This window comes from Stegostoma tigrinum, chromosome 11 (genome assembly GCF_030684315.1).
Source record: "Stegostoma tigrinum isolate sSteTig4 chromosome 11, sSteTig4.hap1, whole genome shotgun sequence".
Taxonomy (NCBI): domain Eukaryota; kingdom Metazoa; phylum Chordata; class Chondrichthyes; order Orectolobiformes; family Stegostomatidae; genus Stegostoma; species Stegostoma tigrinum.
Window position 1 is genome coordinate 28,016,050 of NC_081364.1, and position 20,872 is coordinate 28,036,921.

Below are 20,872 nucleotides of genomic sequence, written 5' to 3' on the forward strand. Positions count from 1 at the left end.
AACATTGACTGATTTTCCCCACCTTGGTTCAACTCATTTCAGCTCAAGAATGGGGCTGTTGATTATTCTGTTCCATATGGTTCTGTACTCAGAATAGTTCAATTACCCGTGGCAGCTTCAGGCAGCACTCCTACTCCCTGTAAGATATTGAGCTCGTCTTGTTTTTTATTGTACAAATGAAACTACTTCAGAATTGTCTCTAATACCACATAAACAGATGCAATTAAAAATATTAACTGCCATTGCATTTATTTTCTAAAGTTGATCCTTCCAGCCTCAATTCAATACCTATCAGTAAGTGTACAAAAATATATAAATTATCAAACAAGGATCAAAATATTCTCATTAGTATCTTAATTGTTCATACCTGACCATCGCAGAGGTCAATCAAGGGCACCTTTTCCCGGCTCACTTTTATAAGCTTACTTTGGAAAAGCTTGCCATCAAAGTACATCCATGGGCAACAATGCTCCCACGGAATTGGCTGCCCACATGCATCATTTGCAAATAACGCCATATCAATCCCGCTCATAAACAGTGCTCCAAGTTGGATACCACGGGGATCTAGGCTTTCAATCTGGAAAAAGAAGCACAAGGGGATAAACTGACATGAATTGTTTGGCAATAATATATGCATACTACCAACTTCTAGAGGAAACCAATGGGATCATCCACTTGGCACTTTTGACTGAAGATACAAGCTTCTCTCTTGAACTCAAATAATAGGCTTCACCAGAATACAGATAGGTATACTAATACATATGTTAAATGGAGTTTCATCCTACCATCAGTTATCTGGCTGTTGTCAACACATTCTTGATTGAAATTGGTATGTATGGTGATCCACAGATGTTGAGATATTCTAGCCTACATGTTTTGGTGTTTACTGGAAGACAGTCCTGTACAGTAACTTCATTATCTTGATTCCACATTAAGATTATTGAAGTGAATTCTTAGGGTGTGGATACCTTTGGCTAGGCCAATGCTTATTGCCCAGTTTTCCTCAGTAGACAATTATGGGCCTTTCTTACATCACTATGTAGCCACTACACATGGCAGTTAAGAGTTTATGACATTTATACATACAGAGCAAAATAACTGACAACAACAAATTTTCTTTCCCAGAGGACATCAGTAGCCAGTTGGGGATTTTTCTTTCAAAACAACAATCTAACAGTTAATAGGCTTACTTGTGAATTGAATTTACGTTATTAAGCTGACATGCAAAACTCTGAAATCAAATTCTTTGTATTTTTAGTTCAGACTCTGCATCACTAGTACAGTAGGAAACCACTTGTACAACCAGAAGAGGGATCAGATTTTGCCACTGAAAACAGGACTGATACCACACAGTGATCCCACTTCTGTTACCAGGCTGCCGGGAAACAGGATTTTCCACTGGACGGTCACAATGCTGGAGGAGTGTGTGCACACAACTTAATTATTCCTAATGAAGTTAACGTGACTGACAGAACAGGATTGGAGCCACTATTTTTCTCAAGTGGTTCAACGATCCCGTACAAGTGCTGGCAACATGTCTGAACTTCAGTTGTTGGCATTTAAATAGACAGACATGAGACTCCTTGAGCCAGACCATTGAAAAATCAGAATCTGTCCAACATTTAGCCCATGTATGGAGTAATTTCCCCTGCTTTTATCCCCTCACTTACTGGCATTCCTCAATGCTAACTTGCCTCCAAAGCCACCTTAACTGACAAAAATCCTCTACTGGAACCTTTTCAAGAGGTCTGTGGGCCTTCAGTCCGACCTCCATGATCTTTCTAACCTCTTCTCACTGGACATGGTCAAAAACAGCTTCCAGAGGCAACATGGCTCAGTGAAAATTCTGCAGAGTCTGACTTTAGGCTTTCTGCTAGGTGCTGGCAAGCAACCTGCTCTGCAACCTACTAAATGGCTGGCAACTGGAAAGAAGGCAAGACTTCCATCTACACTGGCTAGAGATCTTTTTTGTTTTGCTGTTCTTCCTTACTTTGGTCCCGTTTCAGGGCCGCAAAACTGACCCAAAGAATGGGATTAATTATGTGGACATTCGCAATAATTCCCAAAACAAACAAAAAGCAATTTCAGAAAAAGATTGAAGAACATGTAAAACTTTACATTTGTTTTGCATTTTGTAATAAGCATTAAACTCCACTAATATAAATCCTACAGAAAAATGATTGTACATATGCATCAGTTAATTGCTGATGAAATAATTCTAAGTAACTTTGAAATGAAAGTCTAAAACTCAGACAGGACATTTTAAAAAATGTAATAATTAATGCAAGGATTATGATTTACAACAGGACTAAAACAAGTGAGTGTTCTCAGCATACATTGCCAAGTCTTGTAAAATCATGCACTTCAGTTTTGGTAAGCCTTAATGTCATTTCTGTCATGTTTAATTGTTAATCTAACCATAACCATCTAGCTGTAACTACAATTACTGAAGTTCTTCCAAATTAGAACTCCAAGATAGGTTGGTTATATGCTCCAGGAGGCTGTCCACACAATACGGCAACCCAATTTGCTGCTGCAGTCTTGAAGGTAAGCTGCTCATCCAGGAAAAAGCAGCCCACTTGACTGGCACCATGTCCATAAACATTTACTCCCTCCACCAGCAATGCTCTAGAGCAGCAATCTGTACTATCCACAAGATGCAGAAATTCAACAAGTCTCTTCAGACAGCACCTCGCAAACCTGTGACCACAAACATCTAGAAGGGCAGCAGATAGATGGGGCCACCACCACCAGCAATTCCTCTTCAAGCCCCTCAACCTACAGATTTTGAAATGTATTGCCATTCCTTCAGTACTGTTGAGTCAAAACCCTGTAAGTCCCTCCATATGACACTGAAGGTATACCACACTTTCACCTCAAAACACTATCGTGGGACCAAGTATGTGATTTCTCTTCATTCAAAGGTCACACTGGTTTGTGTATAGTCCATTACTTAAACAGTAAACAGCAGGTATGCAAGCAATGTTCAACATTTAAATATTATGCAAGCTTTTCCAGTTCAATGGAGAAATCCTGTCCTTTTTAAAAGTCCTTCATAACCCTACACCAAATCTCTGCTCACAGGGTTAATATTTAGGGCCCATGGTATCAATTGAGATTATTTCACTGTGACTTCCTAGACACAGTCCTTCAAAGAATTATCTGTCAGATACTAACCATTGAATATTTATATTATTTCTTATTACCAAATCTCAAATTAGTTGATTAAAAGTAGAAAAATGACGGGCATTCTCAGAGGAAATTTTCCAAACCACACAACTAGTAAAACTAATTTTTTTAAAAAATAACCGGCAAATTTAGTTTAATTTGAAATGGCTTTTCACAAATATTTTCAGCAGAAGTGCTCTTAAAATTCTTGCTACCTTGCTACAGAACCGGTCTGAAAAAAGCATGTTTAAAGCAAAATCATGTAATTGTAATTTTTGAAAGATAAAACCATGATCTTGAGTTGTCAATTTAACATTGTCTAAGCTTCAATAGTCTTCAAAATATTAACACTGAACAATTCTTTTTCAAAGTTGTTTCATTAAATTTTACGCAAAACTGATCCAAAATGGAAATAACTGCATTTAGAGGTTAGGATGAAATGGTGACAGACTATACATTTACAAGATTTAAAATGCCAAAATGCAAAGAAACACTAAAGGGAGTGGCAATGGGGCAGTACAGCATCAAATTGTGAATAGGAGAGTTGTGAATGGCAAAATAATGGAAATAATGAATGAAGTTGTAGATACAAAGCTGAAACAAGATAAAAAAAAAGACCAAGACCAAATACATCACCTGTCTCTTGCCCTATTACAGACCTTCTCCTTTCCCTTTTACCAGCCTCCCTCATTTCACGTGCTTAAAAACTATTTCTAACTTTGCGCAGTTCTGATGAGCTTGGTAGTTTCTATTTTGTTCCAGATTTCCAACAAAACATTTTGGTTTTATACCTTTGGCTTCCTTTTACATGTTTCTGGATGTGGGTTAATAGTGATGCTCTGTGACTTCTGCCAGATGCACTTGATGACATAACAGATTTTTATTGTAAAAAACTAAATATCCTGACCAGGTATTTCCTTTGCATTGTAACTGGGAGTTCATAAAATTATGTGGCTTAAAAGGTTATAGAATTCTGGGTGTAGATGAGTAATGAGGATGTACCAAATTGCATTGATCTTCTGAGTAAATCTAAACAAATTTCCTCGACTGACACTTTCTCCCCAGCTCTCAAAGCTGAGCATATGCAAATCTGTGTTTGTTCAGACGTTTCTCAATTTGGCAACGAGATTTTCAAGTCTCACTGGACAAACTCCTGATTCAGATTTCTGAACTGACAGTAATAAGACACAGAAAAATTGAGAACATTGCAGGTTGTTAAACATGCTATGCCAAACCTGCATGAATAATTTTAAAAAGGAGCTGAAATCTCATTTTTAGGCTCAAAAATAAAAGTAGAGCCTTTGTGTTTTCTTTGATCCAGATTGTTCATAATTACTTACACCTGTTTTAAATTTGGGAGATTCCAATGTAAATGGTAGGATACTTGGGGATCAGTTGCAATTAGAATGTAACAACATAGGACGCAATTCTGCCCGACATGTCTGTGTGAGTGCTTTCAAAAAGCTTTTCAATTAGTTCCACTGTCTTGTCATTTCCCCATCTCCCTGCAATTTTTCCTAATTCAAGTATTTATCAGAATTCCTTCTGAAAGGCATTACTGAATTTTATTCACTACTCTTCCGGCCAATGAAAGTCCAATGACATCATAAAATTTTAAAATTCCCACATATCCCCTGTCCATTTGTCAAATATCCTGTCCTCTGACATCTGATCCTTTGGCTACCAGAAACAGTTTCTCCTATTTACTCCATTAAAACTCTGTGATTTTGAACATATCTGTTAAACTGCCTTTCACCTTCTCTTCAGCAAGGTCAAAAACTGCAACTGCTCTACTTTCCCGAAGAAAATGATCTTTCACTTCAGTAATATTTCAGTAAATCTCTTCTGCACTCACTCTCACGTTCTTCTTTGAATGGTGCTCTGATTGGTCACTACAGCTGGGTCCAACTTGTGCTTCGTGAGGTTAGCATCACCTTCTTGCTTCACATATAAAGACCTTTCTTACAGCCTTCTTAGCTAACTTGTTACTTTCAATTTTGTGTAAGTGCACCCCCACATGCCATGTAGAATTGATCAACTTAGTTCATGCTGCACACCTCACTCTTCCGAGCAAAATTAGTCACTTCACATCTTTTCAGTGTTAGATTTCAATGGTCATGTAACTGTCTATTTCACCAGTCTATACACTCCAGAGGTCTATTTTTGCTGTCACTGTGCCCGGCACTTGAATTTTGTACCATTTTTAAGCTTTGAAATTATGCCATACTGAATTCTAGACTATTAAGATTTATCAAAAAGAGCAGCGGTTTCAACACCACAGCAGCAGTTCGTCCTTACTCTCTGCTTTGTTACTCAGTCAATTTTCTACCTAAGCAGTCACTGCCTGTTTGAACCCATGGACCTCAATGACGTTAACAAGTCCATTGCAGCAGAAAGACTGCAGCGTCATATGCAATCTGAGATGCAAATTCAAGTATATTCACTCAGCATCAGCCCCTTCAACATCTTACTCAGGACAGTAAATTAACTTAGTATTTACATGAACAGAGGCACAGTTTTCATTTTGCCAAACAAGGATTGCAGTGATATAAACAAATTAAACATGTTAAAACTGCAATATGTCACAAAATGAAGAGAAAGCACTTGGTCACAATTTCACTTAGGGCATTCTTCAGAAAATCATGCGTTTCTAATTTCCTATTTAGTCTTTATTTATTTCATTGTAATAAACTAAACATGCAAATTCAATGCAAATTAATAAATCATAAATTCAGTTTTATCTAATGTCCTTTGTTTTTAATTGAATAAGCAACCTCATTGTTGCAGCCTGGGCTCAAGTCACACCTGCTCCAGAGGTGTGTTATAACATCTCTGAACAAGCTAATTAAATTAGAAAAAAACATGTAAGCAACTGTGTTGACTACCTTAAGTTCCTGCAGCTGATCTGGTTCATAAAGTTTGGGAGATAAAGCCTGTGCAAGGAATGCATCAAGTTCATGGCGACGAAGGATCCTCACTCCTGGCCACTGCAACAAGTATCTATAAGGGATATATATAAGGGATGAGCTTCAATTTTCAGCGCACAGCAACAAAAACTTGGATTAATACAACACTTTTTATATGATAAAATATTCCAACTTGCTTTCCAGCGGCATTATAAATTAAAATATGACAAAAAAAACAGATCAGGCAACCAAAAGCTTGGTCAAAGACATAGGTTTTACAGAGTCTTTTAAAGAACAGAGGCAAGAGAAGTGGAGAGATATAGGAGGAATTTTCAGATCTTAGGACCTTGGCAGCTGAAGGGACACCACCAATGGTGCAGCTACTAAAATGGAGATGCTAAAGAGAACAGAATTCAATGAATGCAGGTATCTCTGAAGACTACAAGGCTGATGGGAGAATACAGAGATGGGGAGGGACAAGGCCATGGAGGGATTTGAAAACAAGAATGAGAATTTTAAAATTGAGCAAGCACAGAGGTGACAGATGAAGGACTTACTGTGAATTAAGACACAGGCAGCAGAGTTTTGGACGACTTGACGTTTACAGAGGGTAGCATGTGGAAGACCAGCCAGTAGTGCATTTGAATAGTCACGTCTAGAGGTTACAAAGGCGTGAAAGAGGGTTACAGCAGCAGAGGAGCTGAGAGAGGGGCAAAGATGAACAAAGTTAGGGAGGTGGAAATAGGGGGCTGTAGTGATGGTGTGAATATTTGGTTATAAGTTCATCTCTTGATTGAATATGATCCCAAGGCAGTAAAATGACTGAGTTAATTTCAGACTATCAACAGGGAGAGAGATGGTGTCAGTTGCAAAAGGAACAAAGTTAGAGCAGGAACTAGAAATATGATTTCAGTCTTTGCAATATTTAATTGGAGAAAAGTCCTGATCATACAATACTGAATACTGGATGAGCAATTTGATAATTTAGCCACAGTGGAGAAAGCCAAGAGAGGAGGTGGAGAGGTAGAGTTGGGTGTCATCAGCATACATGTAAAAATTTAATCTGTGCTTTTGGGTGATGTCATTGAGGGGCAGTTTGTGCATGAGAAATTGGTCAGAGAAATCTTCAAAGAAGATTGCGCTATTTATATAAAGACATCCCATCTGATATAAGCATAGATTTTCAATATTTCTAATTTAAACATGTCTACATTTCTAACCATTTTCCAAACAATTGTTCATGATACAATGATACCTGAATTCATATATAATCCTTCAGAACAGTTTGTCAGTGAACAAAATGTGGAATTATCAACTTTACAGAGGCATTCAACCTCCTTACAGTGATTTGATCAATATGGCAAGAAACATTCATGAGCTTTGGAGAAAAAGGGAAGTTTGTGCAGGCCAGGCTAAATCCTAAACATTACTTTAATCATTTATTTTACCTTGTTTAACATTAGCAGTATTTCCACTGCATTCCTGTCTAAAAATTAATAAAATAAAGCAAGAGCTGTTGACTGTTACCGATATAAAGGATTTGAATAAGAGTTTAGGAGGTGTGGTTAGTAAGTTTGCAGGTAACACCAAGATCGGTGGTATTTTAGGCAGGGAAGAAGATTGTCTAAGATTACAAACAGATCTTGATCAATTGGATCAATGAGCTCCACAACAACAGATGGAGTTCAATTTGGATAAATGAGAGATATTGCATTTTGGTAAAACAAACAAGGGAAGGTCTTATACAGTAAGTGGGGAGTGTTGTCGAAAAGAGAGATTTGGGGTTCAGGTACATAGTTCTTTGAATGTTGCATCACAGGGAGAGAGTGATTAAGAAGGTATTTAGCACACTTGCTTTTATTGCTCAGATCATTGAGTATTGGAGTTGGGGCATCATGTCAAGGCTGTAGAGGACAACGATGAGGTTACTTTTGGAGTTCTGATCACCCTGCTATAAGAAAGGTGTTGTGAAATTGGACAGGGTTCAGAAAAGATTTACAAGGATGTTGCCGGGACTGGAGAGTCTGAGCTTTAAGGAGATGCTGGATAGGCTGGGACTTCTTCCACTAGAGTGTAGGAGGTCATAGAAGTTTATAAAATCATGAGGGGTGTAAACAAGGTGAATAGCCAACATCTCTTCCATAGGATATGGGAGACCAAAACTAGAGGACACAATTTTAATGCGAGAGAAGCAAGATTTAAAAGGCAACCGAGGGGCGACTTTTTCACACAGAAGGTGTTTCTTATGTGGAATGAGTTGCCAGAGAAAATAGTAGATGCAGGTACAGTTACAACATTTAAAAGACATTTGCATAAATACATGAACAGGAAACGTTTAGATGGACATGGGTCAAATGCAGACAAGTGGGATTAGTTAGTTTGGGAAACTTGGTCAGCACAGATGAATTAGACGGAAACGTCTGTTTCCATGCTGTATGACTCTATAAATGCTAAGCCAGTTCTGCAAAGAAGTTGCAAAATTCAATCCCACCTCTGCAACTTATTTTTCAAGCACTAATGTCTTACAAGTTGACTTCAGTTCAAAAGTGTATGTGTTCACATATTCCATACTGTAACAGCTATTTACAGCTGCATCAGTTTCAGTTTATCCTTTAAGCCTCTAATCCCTAGTTTTTGTTTGTTTGGTATAAAGAACAGAAATAGGCCATGTTGGCCCATTGAGTCTATCCTGTTATTCGAGATCACGGTTGCCCCATTTCATTTTTTCACGCCATCTCCATATTCTTTGATGTTATTAGTTTTGTGAAGCTTATTTAACTTCTGTCTTGAGCATGCTCAAAGATGGTTGTGAATGCTCAGTGAAAGACAGAAATTCTAAAAATCTACCAACTTTTGAGTAAAGAACTTTCTCTTCACCTCAGACTTAAACGACCTGTGCCTTATCATGAAACTGTCCCCGCTTCTCGATTCACCAGGGAAAACATCCTATCTATATTCACTGTCATACCTCGTTAGAATTTTGCAAGTTTCAATGAGATCAACTTTCATTTTTTTCCACACTCCAGAAAATACAGAGCCAGCTTCCTCAACCCCACCCCACAGGAAAATCCCATCATTGTGGTTCAGGTGAACCGCTGTTGCGCTTCCTCTATGGCATATATACCCTTGCCAAAATAAAGAGGCCAACTTGTAAACAATGCTCCAGGTGTCAGCTCTACAACGCTCTACACAATGCAACAAGACATCTCTATTGTGTTCATATTCCTATGAAATGGGTGATATATGTCAGCAGCAATGTGGCAAGAAAAGTTTATGACATTTACAAAATGAAAACTATCAATGGGTCAGACTTTCTCCTAAACATTCTATCAACTACTGATACAATGCATAATCCTTAGCAAGTACTTTCATGGCATTCCTGTATTAATATTAACCAAGAAACAAGAATATGGCTTTCTCCCATTCCAATAAAGGAAGGGAGCAAATACTGGAGATTAAAAGTTTAAACGTTTCGCTGAGAAACGTGCCCCTAAAAATAGGCATTCCATATGCAATGTATCAAGAGCACAGCAAGCCAGGCAGCATCTGGAGGAAAGGAGCAGTCAACGTTTTGGGTATTAGTCTTCTTCGGTCCTCAAGAAGGGTAATATCCAAAATTTTGACTGCTCCTTTCCTCCAGATGCTGCCTGACTTGCTGTATTCTTCCAGCCTCAAATTTGTCTACCTTGGGTTGCAGCATCTGTAGTTTTTTTTGTCCCTAATACAATGTATCAACACATGCAATTCTTGCCTTTCCAATTACTGGTTATGTCTACATGCTAGTTTTGGTGGCTTAAGGACACCTGCACTTCCCAATCTTTCACAATGTAATATTCTGTCTCTGTTTTTTCCTACTGGAACTTATTAACATTTATTAACATTATATTCCATCTGTCATGCTTATTTGCTTAGCCAAGTCCCTTTGAAGCCTCCTTGCACCATTCTCAAACTTGCATTCTCACTCAGTTTGGTATCATCAGCAAATGGGGAGATATTAAAATTGGGCGCTACGTCCAATCAATTACGTAGATTGTAAACAGTTGTCACCTAGCACTCATCCATGCGGTACCTCTACAGGTAACAGCCACCCTGAGAATGATCTGTTTATTCTTACCGTCTGTTTTCTGTCCAGTAACCAATTCTCAATCCATACTAGTATATTCCCCTGCAATCCTATGCACTTTAATTGTATGTACAGTTGGTTCTGTTATAATGTGTGTTCCGGCAATGTGAATTGGCTATAACATGACTGACGAATAGGGGAACACTAATTCTAAATGCAAACTTGTGTCAGCTATAATGCGATTCCAGCGATGTGTGGATTGTGTGTCCATAGCACATGATCGTTTTGCGGGCTTTGCCCTGAGCATGTGCAATGTTAGCACCAAAAGAGTCTCCATGCTGGCGTCACGTAATCGTTTACAGATTTTGTTGTGAAGCACTTTCTGTAACAGGTACAATACTCCGTGATTTTAGTTTAGTTTTGCAAATTCTGCCATGTTACCCATAAAAATACCAGGATAAAGTGACAAGAATGTTAGCAAGAAGTGTCCTGGTGATAAAATTGCAGGTGGTGAACGTAAAAGAAAGGCTACAACACTGGAAGAGAAACTAGATGTTATAAAGCGTTTTGTGTGTAGTAACAGAACATATGATATAGTTCACATAACAGAATAAAAGAGTCTACCTTACGCATCATTAGAGACAATGCAGAAAAGATTAAAGCAGCTCAAGTTGTATTGCTGGAACAAGTGCTGGCAAATCTGAGAGGTCACGGACAAAGGAACTTGAGGAGATGGAGCAGCTTCTAAGTGTGTGGATAGAAGACCAAATGAAAAAGCGATCTGGGACCACTTTTCTCACGATAAAAGAAAAAGCCTTATCAATTTATGAGGATATAATAAAAAAGCTGAAAATCCTGCAGATGAGTTTGCCTTTAGTGCTAGCTGTGGCCGGTTTGCTGGTTTTAAGAACCACTATGCCTTTCATAACGGAGTTATGTGGTGAAGCTACCAGTGCAGATGAGGAGCATGCATTGGCATTTCCTTCCTTGTGCTGCTGGGTGCCAATGCCAGTGCAGACTTAAAGTTTAAGCCTCTACAAGCCTTGAAAGGCTACCTTAAATCTACTCTAGGCGTCTACTTTAGGCCAAGCAAGAGAGGTTGGATGAGAGGGCAAATATTTTCTAACCTTGTTGTTGGTTTGGAAGATATTCAAGGAAGTATTGCAGGAAAAAAAAACTTCGATTTCAAGATTGCTTCATCCTAGATAATGCATCAAGTCATCCTCCCACCACTGGTGAGCTTCCTGAAAACATCAAAGTGCTATTTCTACCTCCAAATGCAACCTCTCTCCTTCAACTCATGGACCAGGGTGCAACAGCAGCTTTTAAAGCTTATATTTTAAGGCAATGATGACAATGAGGATGACACTCAGCCCCTGCATTAACAACACAGCAACCTCAAAACATCTTCTATAGCAAGTCATCTGACATCTTTTCCAAAGTAAGGTGTTAAATTTACTTTTATTTCATTATTAGGTATGAATTAAATATTTATTCAAACTGTGCTGTCCTTCGTGTTAGGCTTTTAAGTCATTTCTGAGCGATTTTGAGTGATATTTTATGGTGGTCTGCCCCAATGCCACTTTTCCCATTGGCCTCATCATTTCTAGAGTGTGATTTTCCATAATGCAATGTTGCACAGGAACACAACTACTGTGTTACAGCAGAACTGACAGTACCTAACTTCTGCATGGGGCCTTATAAAAAACCTTCTGAACACCCAAATACTCATCCACTGGCTCTCCTTTATTTATGCTGCAAGTACCATCCTCAAGCAATTCCAAGTTTGTCAAAGGTGACATCCCTTTCATAAATCCATGCTGATTCTGTCCAATTTTTTCACTATTTTCTAAATGTTCTGTTATCACATAAGATTCCAACATTTTCCATACGACAAGACATCAAGTTTGCAAGTCGAGAGATTTCACTCTCCCTCCTTCTCCCATCTTAAATAGTGTGGTTGCAGATTCACCACTGAAACAGACTTATAAATTTTGCAGCCATAGCTTTCAAAACTGCTATATCAAACATTTACACAACTTAACAGACAAAGTGAAACAAAAGTGTAATGCTTTCTCCCCAGAATATATTGTATACTGTAAGAGCCATGACTTTGTGAAATGTTAAAAACTAGACAGCATTTACCTCTGTTTAAAATAAATTGTAGGAAAGAATACGATGCATAAAATAATTGAATTGAAGATTGAGAGAAATGCTTTTTAACAGTACAATTATAGTTTATATATTCAAATATTACTTTAAAGGATAAGTATCATTGTACAAAAACACACTAAAACATGCAATAGTGGGGAAAAAAAGCTGGTGACTTTCCACTGTTATTCAATGTTATTCCCTTACCGTAGCACGCAGCAAAGAACAAGAAGGTGTGTTGGGACATTTGAGGGATTGAGCATAGCTGGTGTGTCTGATCTCATGCACGCAAGAAATGCCCTCATTCTTCGGTTTTTATCCTCCACAGCTTTTCCAAGCCACAGCTTCTTTAAGTTTGGACATGTCCACTCTCTAAAAGCAAGTGCTTCTACCAGTTCTGGAGTCTGGGGCGATTTCCCCTTGTAAGCGGCCCACTCTTTAACTAAAACTGGAGGAACTGAAAAACATAAATAAAATTAACTGAATTTTCTGCACTAAATCCTTGTGACTGGAGATTTCATTTCAATTCCAAATGAAAGAACTTGCAAACTTATTTTTAAGTGCCAACAGAACAGCTGATACAGTTCACTATTGTAATCTTGGCAACATGCAACTCCCAAGGTACAAAATGTACATGTTTATTATTTCCATCTTATGTCTACAGCACTTGTTGACTGCACCATATAAGGGGTTTGTCACTTTGTATCATCGTCTCACCTAATTATTTCCACAGTGCAGAAACACAAGGAACTATGCACCACCTTTGCAAATCCAGTGTCACTTTATCCACCAGCTTACTTTTTCATTGACATTTTCTCCTCAACTTAAGTACTCTTAATCCTCTGCTTTCGATTTTAACACACTTCATTGAAAACTAGAAGCATTTTGAACTTTAAAAAAAAACCACTTTTGGCAGACACAACTATCTTTTCACCCTTTAACATGGGCTTCTGTGAATCCTTAAATAATTTGCTTAAAAACTGAGATTTTTTCAAGTGTTAAACTCTCCACTAAGTTTCAGCTAAATTGCACATTTCTAATCACTGGGTGATTACATTGTGCTTTACTCATGAATGAAAGGGCCAATTTAGGTTTCTCAAAAGTTGCCTAGCTCAGTGCAGTCAAAAAAAAAATCAGGCAGTAAGCAAGGACTTGAAAGCAACTATGATACTGACAAGGTGATGGAGACAGTGCATTGGATACATGAAATGGATGGCAGAAACATTTTTTTGTTGACTCATGCAATTCACTTCACTTAGTCATACAGCATAGAAAAAGACCCTTAGGCCCAACCGCCCATGTCAAACATAATCCCAAACTAAAACTAGTATCACCTGCCTGCTCCTGGGCCCATATCCCTCCAAATTCTGCCTATTTATGGGCTTATCCAAATACTTTTAAATGTTGTAACTGTACCTGCACTCACCACGTCCTCAGGAAGTTAATTCAACATGGGAACCACCCTCTGTGTAAAAAAAAACTTGCCTCATGTCTTTTTTAAATCTCACTATTCTCACCCGAAATATGTGCCTACTAACCTTGAAATCCCCCATCCTAGGGAAAAGACAATTACCATTAACTCTATCTGTACCTCTCATTATTTTATAGACTTCTATCAGGTCTTCTCCCAACTTCCTATATCCCAGTGAAGAAGTCCCAGCCTATCCAGCCTTTCTTTATAATTCAAACCTTCCACACCCAGCAACATCTTGATAAATCTCTTCTGAACCCTCCCCAGCTTCTGTAGAATCTGTAATACTGAATAATGGGAGATTGATGGCCTAAGTTTTGAATTGTTTAGGGAACACCCTAGCAATCGGTTTTGTAAGCTTGAATTATTTGTAATAAAGATAGAAATACTGGAAACATTCAGCGTGTCAGGCAACATTTCAGGTTGTTGTTAAAAAGTGTAAGTATTTTGTATTTTTAGTTCAGATTTCCAGCATCCACTGCACTTTGCTCTTAATTCTTCATAGCTAATTCTGATGCAGAGCCAACAAAAGCTAAAAAGAACACCGGTACTATTCTGCAATCCAGTTAAAAAGGTAGCTGCACAGAAAGGGCAACCAGACTTATGTTTGAGGAACACCTACATGATAGTTGAGGGAGCAGAAAAGGGAAATTTCAGATTTTATTAAACAGGCTAAATCTATACATAGTGATATAAATGGCTCAGAGCTAAATGCACAACATCAACATCACATGCATCTGCAACACCACAAATGCAAAGGGGACACAAGTTATATTTGAGGATGTGATCTATTTATCCCCTCGTACTCAGCCAGGACTTGGATTCGAATTCTTGCATCCAAAGGAAGCCATTCAGGGAACATAACAGCAGTAATAATTCCTGACAGAAAATTTAATTGTTCATGTTCCACTGCACAGAGCTGGTCATATAAATTATTAACATTGCCACTGTTATATGCTTTCTACCCATTTTTAGTTAGTGCAAAGTTGTGCTAACTTTCAGCAGATACTTCAGCAAGCCCATGCAGTTTTACCCTCGTTAATAAGACCATAAAGCAGAAAGTAGGCCATTCATCGCATCAAATATTTTCAATCATTGACTAAAATCATGGCTGATCCAATAATCCTCAATTTCTCTTTTCTGCTTTTTATCCATAATCATTTGATTCCCTTACTGAATAACTATCTGTTTCTCTCAGCCTTGAACATGCTTAATGATCTAGTTTCTACTGTGGGAAAGAACGCTACAGATTCCCTATCCTCAGTTTAAAAAAAAGCACCTCATTGTCTAGGCAACCCTTATACTGAAGGTAGTGCTGTCAGGTTCTAGACTCTCACACAAGGAAAACAACCTTTCTCCATCTACCCTGTCAGGTACCATAAGGACTTTATGTGTTTCAATAAGGTCAACTCTCAATCTTTTAAATTTCATTGAGTACTGGCCCAACTTACTCAACCTTTCATCATATATCATATCTGGGATCAACCTGACCCCTTTCTGGTGTCCCTCCAAATAACGATACACCTTTCCTTGGGTATGGAGATAAAACTAGTCAGTATGGTCTGACTTGTGCCTTGCACAATTTTAGCAAGACATTCCTACATTTGTACCCTTTGAAAAAAAGGCCAACATTGTTTCTATTTCCCATGGAATTCGGATGATGACTTTTTGTGGTTCAGAAACCCCTTCACAAGGGCCCCTAAATCCCACTGTTCTTTCTCCATTAATATTCAGCTCCTCATACAGTCAGTCAGAGGCACACAGTACAGAATCAGTTCATTCAGCCCAACTCATCCAGACCAACCAGGTTTCCTAAACTGAATTAATCCTGTTTGCCTGTGTTTGGCCCATTTCCCTCTGAACCTTCCTCTCCAAATGTATTTTAAATGTACCAGCGTTAACCACTTCCTCTGGCAGTTCATTCTGTATATGCGTAACCCACTGTGAAAAAATTGCCCCTCAGGTCCCTTTGAAGTCTCTCTCTTCTCAACTTAAACCAATGTCCTCTGGTTTTGGACTCCTCTACACTGGGGAAAAGACCGTGGCTATTCACCTTATCTATACCCCTCATGATTTTATAAGCCTCTATAGCTTAGTTTCCCGCACTCTGGAGAAAAAGTCCCAGCCTACCTGACTTTTCCCGAGAACTCAAACCTTCCAGTCTTGGTAGCATCCTTGTGAATCTTGTTTGCATCTGTTCCAGTTTAATTACATCCTTCCATAGCAAGGCTACCGGAATTATATATTGTGGCCAAATGTGGCCTTACCGATGTCTTGCACAGCCGTAACATGATGTCACAACTCCTGCACTCAAAGCTCTGACCAATGAAGGCAAGCATGCCAAAGTCTATCCGTGACGCCCATTCAAGGAACTATGCACCTGTGCCTCTAGGCCTCTGTTCGACAACACTCCTCAAGGCACGACCATTAACTGTGTACGTTCTGCTCTGGTTTGTCTGAGGAAAATCCAACATCTTGCACTTATGGGAATTATATTCCATCTGCCAATCCTTGGCCCATTGGCCCAGTTGATCAAGACTCCACTGTACTCTCAACTGATCTTCTTTACTGTCCACTATATCACAAATTTCGGTATCATCTGCAATTTAGTAACCATGCCTCCTACGTACTCATCCAACTCATTTCATACAAATTACAAACAACTGAACTCAGCACCAATTCATGCAACACACCACCAGTCACAGCGCTCTACCACATGTACAAGAATTGAATGGTGACCAAGATAAAGGGTTCCCAAAAGTTTTCTTAGCACTTAGGTAGAAAGGGGGTGCAAAGCCGTGGAATGTTTTCTATTTGGGATAAAGTCAGTGATTTATGCTTAAAGGTTCCAGGCAAGGCTAGTGAATTCTCACTTGCCTAAATTTTTTTAAGCAGCTCTATATATTGGGAAAGTGCCAGAAGAGAGAAAAAAGTAACAAATCTGGCACCCCTGTTCGAGAAAGTGTGTAAGGGCAGTCCACCAGCTACTGACCAGTTAGTTAAACATCAGTGGTAGGCAGGGTTTTGAAATCTTTTATCATGGTGGGGGGAAAAAAATCAACAGGCTCTTGGACAGGTTTAAATCAATTAAGAACAACCAGCATGGATTTGTAAAGGAAGATCACACTTAACTAATCTAATTCAAGCAGAGAAGGTTAATGCAAAGAAGGAAACGCAATGGAAATTGTCTATTGAATTTTACGAAAACATTTGGCAAGGTACCACATAAAAATCTGCTAATAAAAGTGAAGCTTATAGAATGGGAGTGTGCAATAGAATTTTAAAAAATTGGCTAAAGGACAAAATAGTGAGTCACAGAAAGCTGTTTTGTTTTCCAGCCTACAGGACGTTAGGCAGCAGTGTTCTGCACATGTCAATGCTTAGGATATAGAGTAAAATTTCAAACTTTGCTGATACCAGCAAAGTTGAAGGAGTGAAAAATGTGAGGATGATGATGAAACAAACTGTCTGCAACATGGCTTATATAGGCCAGCATAATTGGTGGACATGCAACAGGTACAATTTAATATTGAGAAACGGGAGGTGAAAGCATTTTGGCAGTAGGGATGGGAAGGCAGATTTTAAAGTGTACAGGAACAGACTGGGGACTAATATTCACCAATCTTTGAAGGTGGCAAGCCTTATTGAAAAAATGATTAGAAAACCGTCTAGGGTCTTGAGCTTCATAAATGTAAGTGAAATTATGGGGAGATCTAGCTGATTACAAATGAACTTCGTTTGACATGATACCGGACACAGATGAGACAAACTCAAAGTACACATAAGAAGTAGGAAACTATCAAAATCTTACTCAACTTTCCTCTGGAATTAGGTTAGCTCAAAAGTCCAGATTTACTCTGTAAATTCAAAGAGGTGGGAAGCCAAAATTTGTTTCACATGTTTACCTTCCAGAACGTACCCTGGAAGACCCTCTGTCAAGAATGTGGCTGAACTTGATGTTTCATGAGAAGGTTGCATGCCCATGACGGAAGTTAAATGTGGCTATATTTCTCAAGACTGTAGTCAGATTTCAAATGGGATAAAAACCTCAGTTTCAAATAAGAAAACTTAATTAGAAATGAACTTAAGGTAGAGTTGGATGCCCATTTATCCAGGTTTCAGCTCTCTTACTTGTGAAAAATTACAAGTCCCTACTTATAGACTGTTATTTAATCAGTTCTCAAGAAAGACAAATATAGTTAAATATTTTCAAGCTTAATTTTTAAAGCATCTTCTGAAAGACTTTCTTTGATCCAAGTCATACTTAAAACCTTTTAAAGCACAGAAGATACTTCTATTCAAACAATCACTGAGGAATGAATTTGAAACATCATATCTGTTCACAATGTTTAATACTAACATACCATTTTTGTGTGAAACAATATTAATCTAAACTTGCATAGTATTTACCTTAATCATTGCAAATCAAGGCATTAAAAAAATTAAAAATACTGACCAAAATGTGAGCATTAGGGTACAAGGAAAACTACTGTCAGATGTTCACAGGAATGTATATGCATTGAGGCTAAGGCTTGTTACCAGATTAGCTGATTGAATGCTTAATTCAACCTCCGCTGACACTGACTGCTAAGAGAGGGCAAACATTCTAATTCTATGGACTGATCCTCATCTCTGTAACCACAAAAGGTTAAAAAAGGTTATGCAGTACTCAAAAGGGGATGAACTAAGGAGTGATAATGATTTATATTGCAGGAAGAAAGGGAACTTGGTGTAAGTATGCTGCAAAAAACAAATGGACAATGACTGTAAAGTAGGAGTGACTGTAGAGAGAAGGGAAGGGTGCCACTGAGAAAATTTTAGACCCCTAACACAATTGTAATCTGAAACCAGTGGTGCTTCCTTTCCCTAACACATCACCAATCAGAAAAAGAATAAAAATACAGAGACAAAACGAAAATTAGAGAAGTAAAACAGACAAGGAAAGCGACAGAGAGGGAGGGTCAGCGGGATGAAAAAGAAACAGAAAGTAGGAGTAGGCTGTTTGGGCCTTCAAGCCTGCTCTGCCATTCAATATAACCATAGCAGATCATCTAACTCAGTACCCTGTTCCCACTTTCTCTTCATATCTTTTGACTCCCTTAGTTCCAAGGCTAACAATACAGACAACCTAAAGGGTATCCTCAGGTTTAACTAGATAATGTCATAGGAAATATAATTATTAAAATATAATATAAAACCTTTCATATGTTCACACATGAGGTCTACAAAACACTGTCACCTGACAGACATTTTAGGCAAACATATTAACTTTTGCCCACTATAAATTCTCATGTCCATACTTACACTGTGCAAACTTGGCACCCTGCAGAGCACCCTCCTAGTAGCGACAGTATAGTGCCATCTCAGTATTTTTTCTTTTTTTAATAGCAACTTAGTCTTTAGTGCAAATCAATCCCTACATTCTAACAAACTGTATTTGTCTGTTTCCCAAAATACTGTTATTCTATGTAGTTAACCTTAAATATGGAATGATATTATTCAACAAGCACAGAACTGGGACAATTATTGTTAGCTTGCTCTGTCCACTTATTTCATTATTTAACCTCATCTTACCTGAAGATAACACATGGTGTGAAATTCTCTACCTCCCCCCAACCTAATGAAACAATAAGCACTTTTAAATTCTGATCATTATGTCACACAAATTTGATATGTAGATTAACTTTAATACCCGGCATAATATTTTGCATTCACAAATGCAGACTGTTTTAATTTGGAATCCCAAAAAATACCTTGACCAACACCTGTTTTTTTTCCCCAAAATCTCAGCATAAACTTTTAAAATGTTGTGCTATAAATAGCCAGCACAGAATATGAAATTAACTTACTTTCAGTAGGGAATCTATTTTTCCTTAGTGCAAGTCTTTCAGCTTTTTTCCTAGCCTCAGCTAGGCTAAACAGGACTCCATATACACACTGCCGTATTGGCCTATACAGCAAAGCAGCAGGAGGCAAATCTTTATTGGCTTCATCTTCTATGCTAATGGAGATCTTAATCTCCCCCTATAATTAAAAACAAAGTATTCATCATTAGATACTGTTCACCATTTTCTAAAGATTTTCCCCTTTGTTCTTCCCTCTCCACCTCCCTCACCCCATCACCCCATCACCCTTTCCCCCTGGCTCTCTTCTTAATTATAGACTGTTACATCTCTAATTCCTTTCAGTTCTCATGAAAGGTCTTTGATCTGGAACATGAACCTTGCCACCTCCACAGACACTGCTTTATCTGATGACTGTTACTATCATCTTCTGTAGTACTCTCTTAGAAATTCTATTGGTAAACACACAGAATCATAGGTTTTAAGAATTACATGATTCATACTAAACAACAATGGAAATTTGCACGTTCAAGCCAACCGCATTTATTTAATAGTTCATTCAACAGTTTTCAATATTCTATATTTTAACTGACATAACTATTCCAAAATGTACATCTACACGTTTCTTCCAAATTTATCCTCAGGATGTTGTCAAAGCTGAAAAGTTCAAAATTATTTCCCCTGTCAGGGAATTTCAAGATTTTCACCCAGAAATGAAAAAATGAATAGCAGGACATTTCCATGTCAGGACAGTGCAACACTTGGAAGTCACCGGCCTGGGAAACCTTTTAAACTGAACTTGGTAAATCACTACATAGCAATATACAGATATTGTCCATCAGGAAATAAAGCTGTAAACGTCACCTTATGGTATGCATGTGACTTCACTCTGCAGCACAACTGACTCAACATCCCTCTGAAATGTACCAGCAAGCCACTCAGTTGCATCATATTGTCCAAAAAGGCGAATAATGAAACAGGCTGGATCATTTGACACCAACTTGGGCATCAAATTTTGACACATCAAGCCCGACATTGAACTAATATCTGGGGACCTGTTCCAATTTAGTCAAGTTGTACGATAGATTAGTAGACCAACAGCCTCACAGTGGTAGGGTTTTGTGCACTGAACCATCAGTCAATGTCCTAGACTCCACTATCATTATTTCTGGGCAAGTTTTCTCTCCCACTAGCAGAACTGATCCACTACAGATGGTGGTATACTGCCATACAATTGTAAGGGAGTGGCCCTTGGAGTGTTTAGCATTGA

The 20,872-nt window shown here is 38.3% G+C and overlaps 1 protein-coding gene across 2 annotated transcripts in view; it reads right to left on the minus strand.

The window, feature by feature from the left end:
* Nucleotides 1-20,872, minus strand: part of fam120c (family with sequence similarity 120 member C) — a 124,425-nt gene that overhangs the window by 28,638 nt on the left and 74,915 nt on the right. For both annotated transcript variants that reach the window (XM_048547917.2, XM_048547916.2), the window contains 4 exons: nucleotides 19,609-19,783; nucleotides 12,496-12,745; nucleotides 6,054-6,168; nucleotides 368-577 (listed from right to left, as the gene is read on the minus strand). In XM_048547917.2, coding sequence (XP_048403874.1) covers nucleotides 368-577; nucleotides 6,054-6,168; nucleotides 12,496-12,745; nucleotides 19,609-19,783 — 750 coding nt within the window. The remainder of the gene's footprint in view (nucleotides 1-367; nucleotides 578-6,053; nucleotides 6,169-12,495; nucleotides 12,746-19,608; nucleotides 19,784-20,872) is intronic.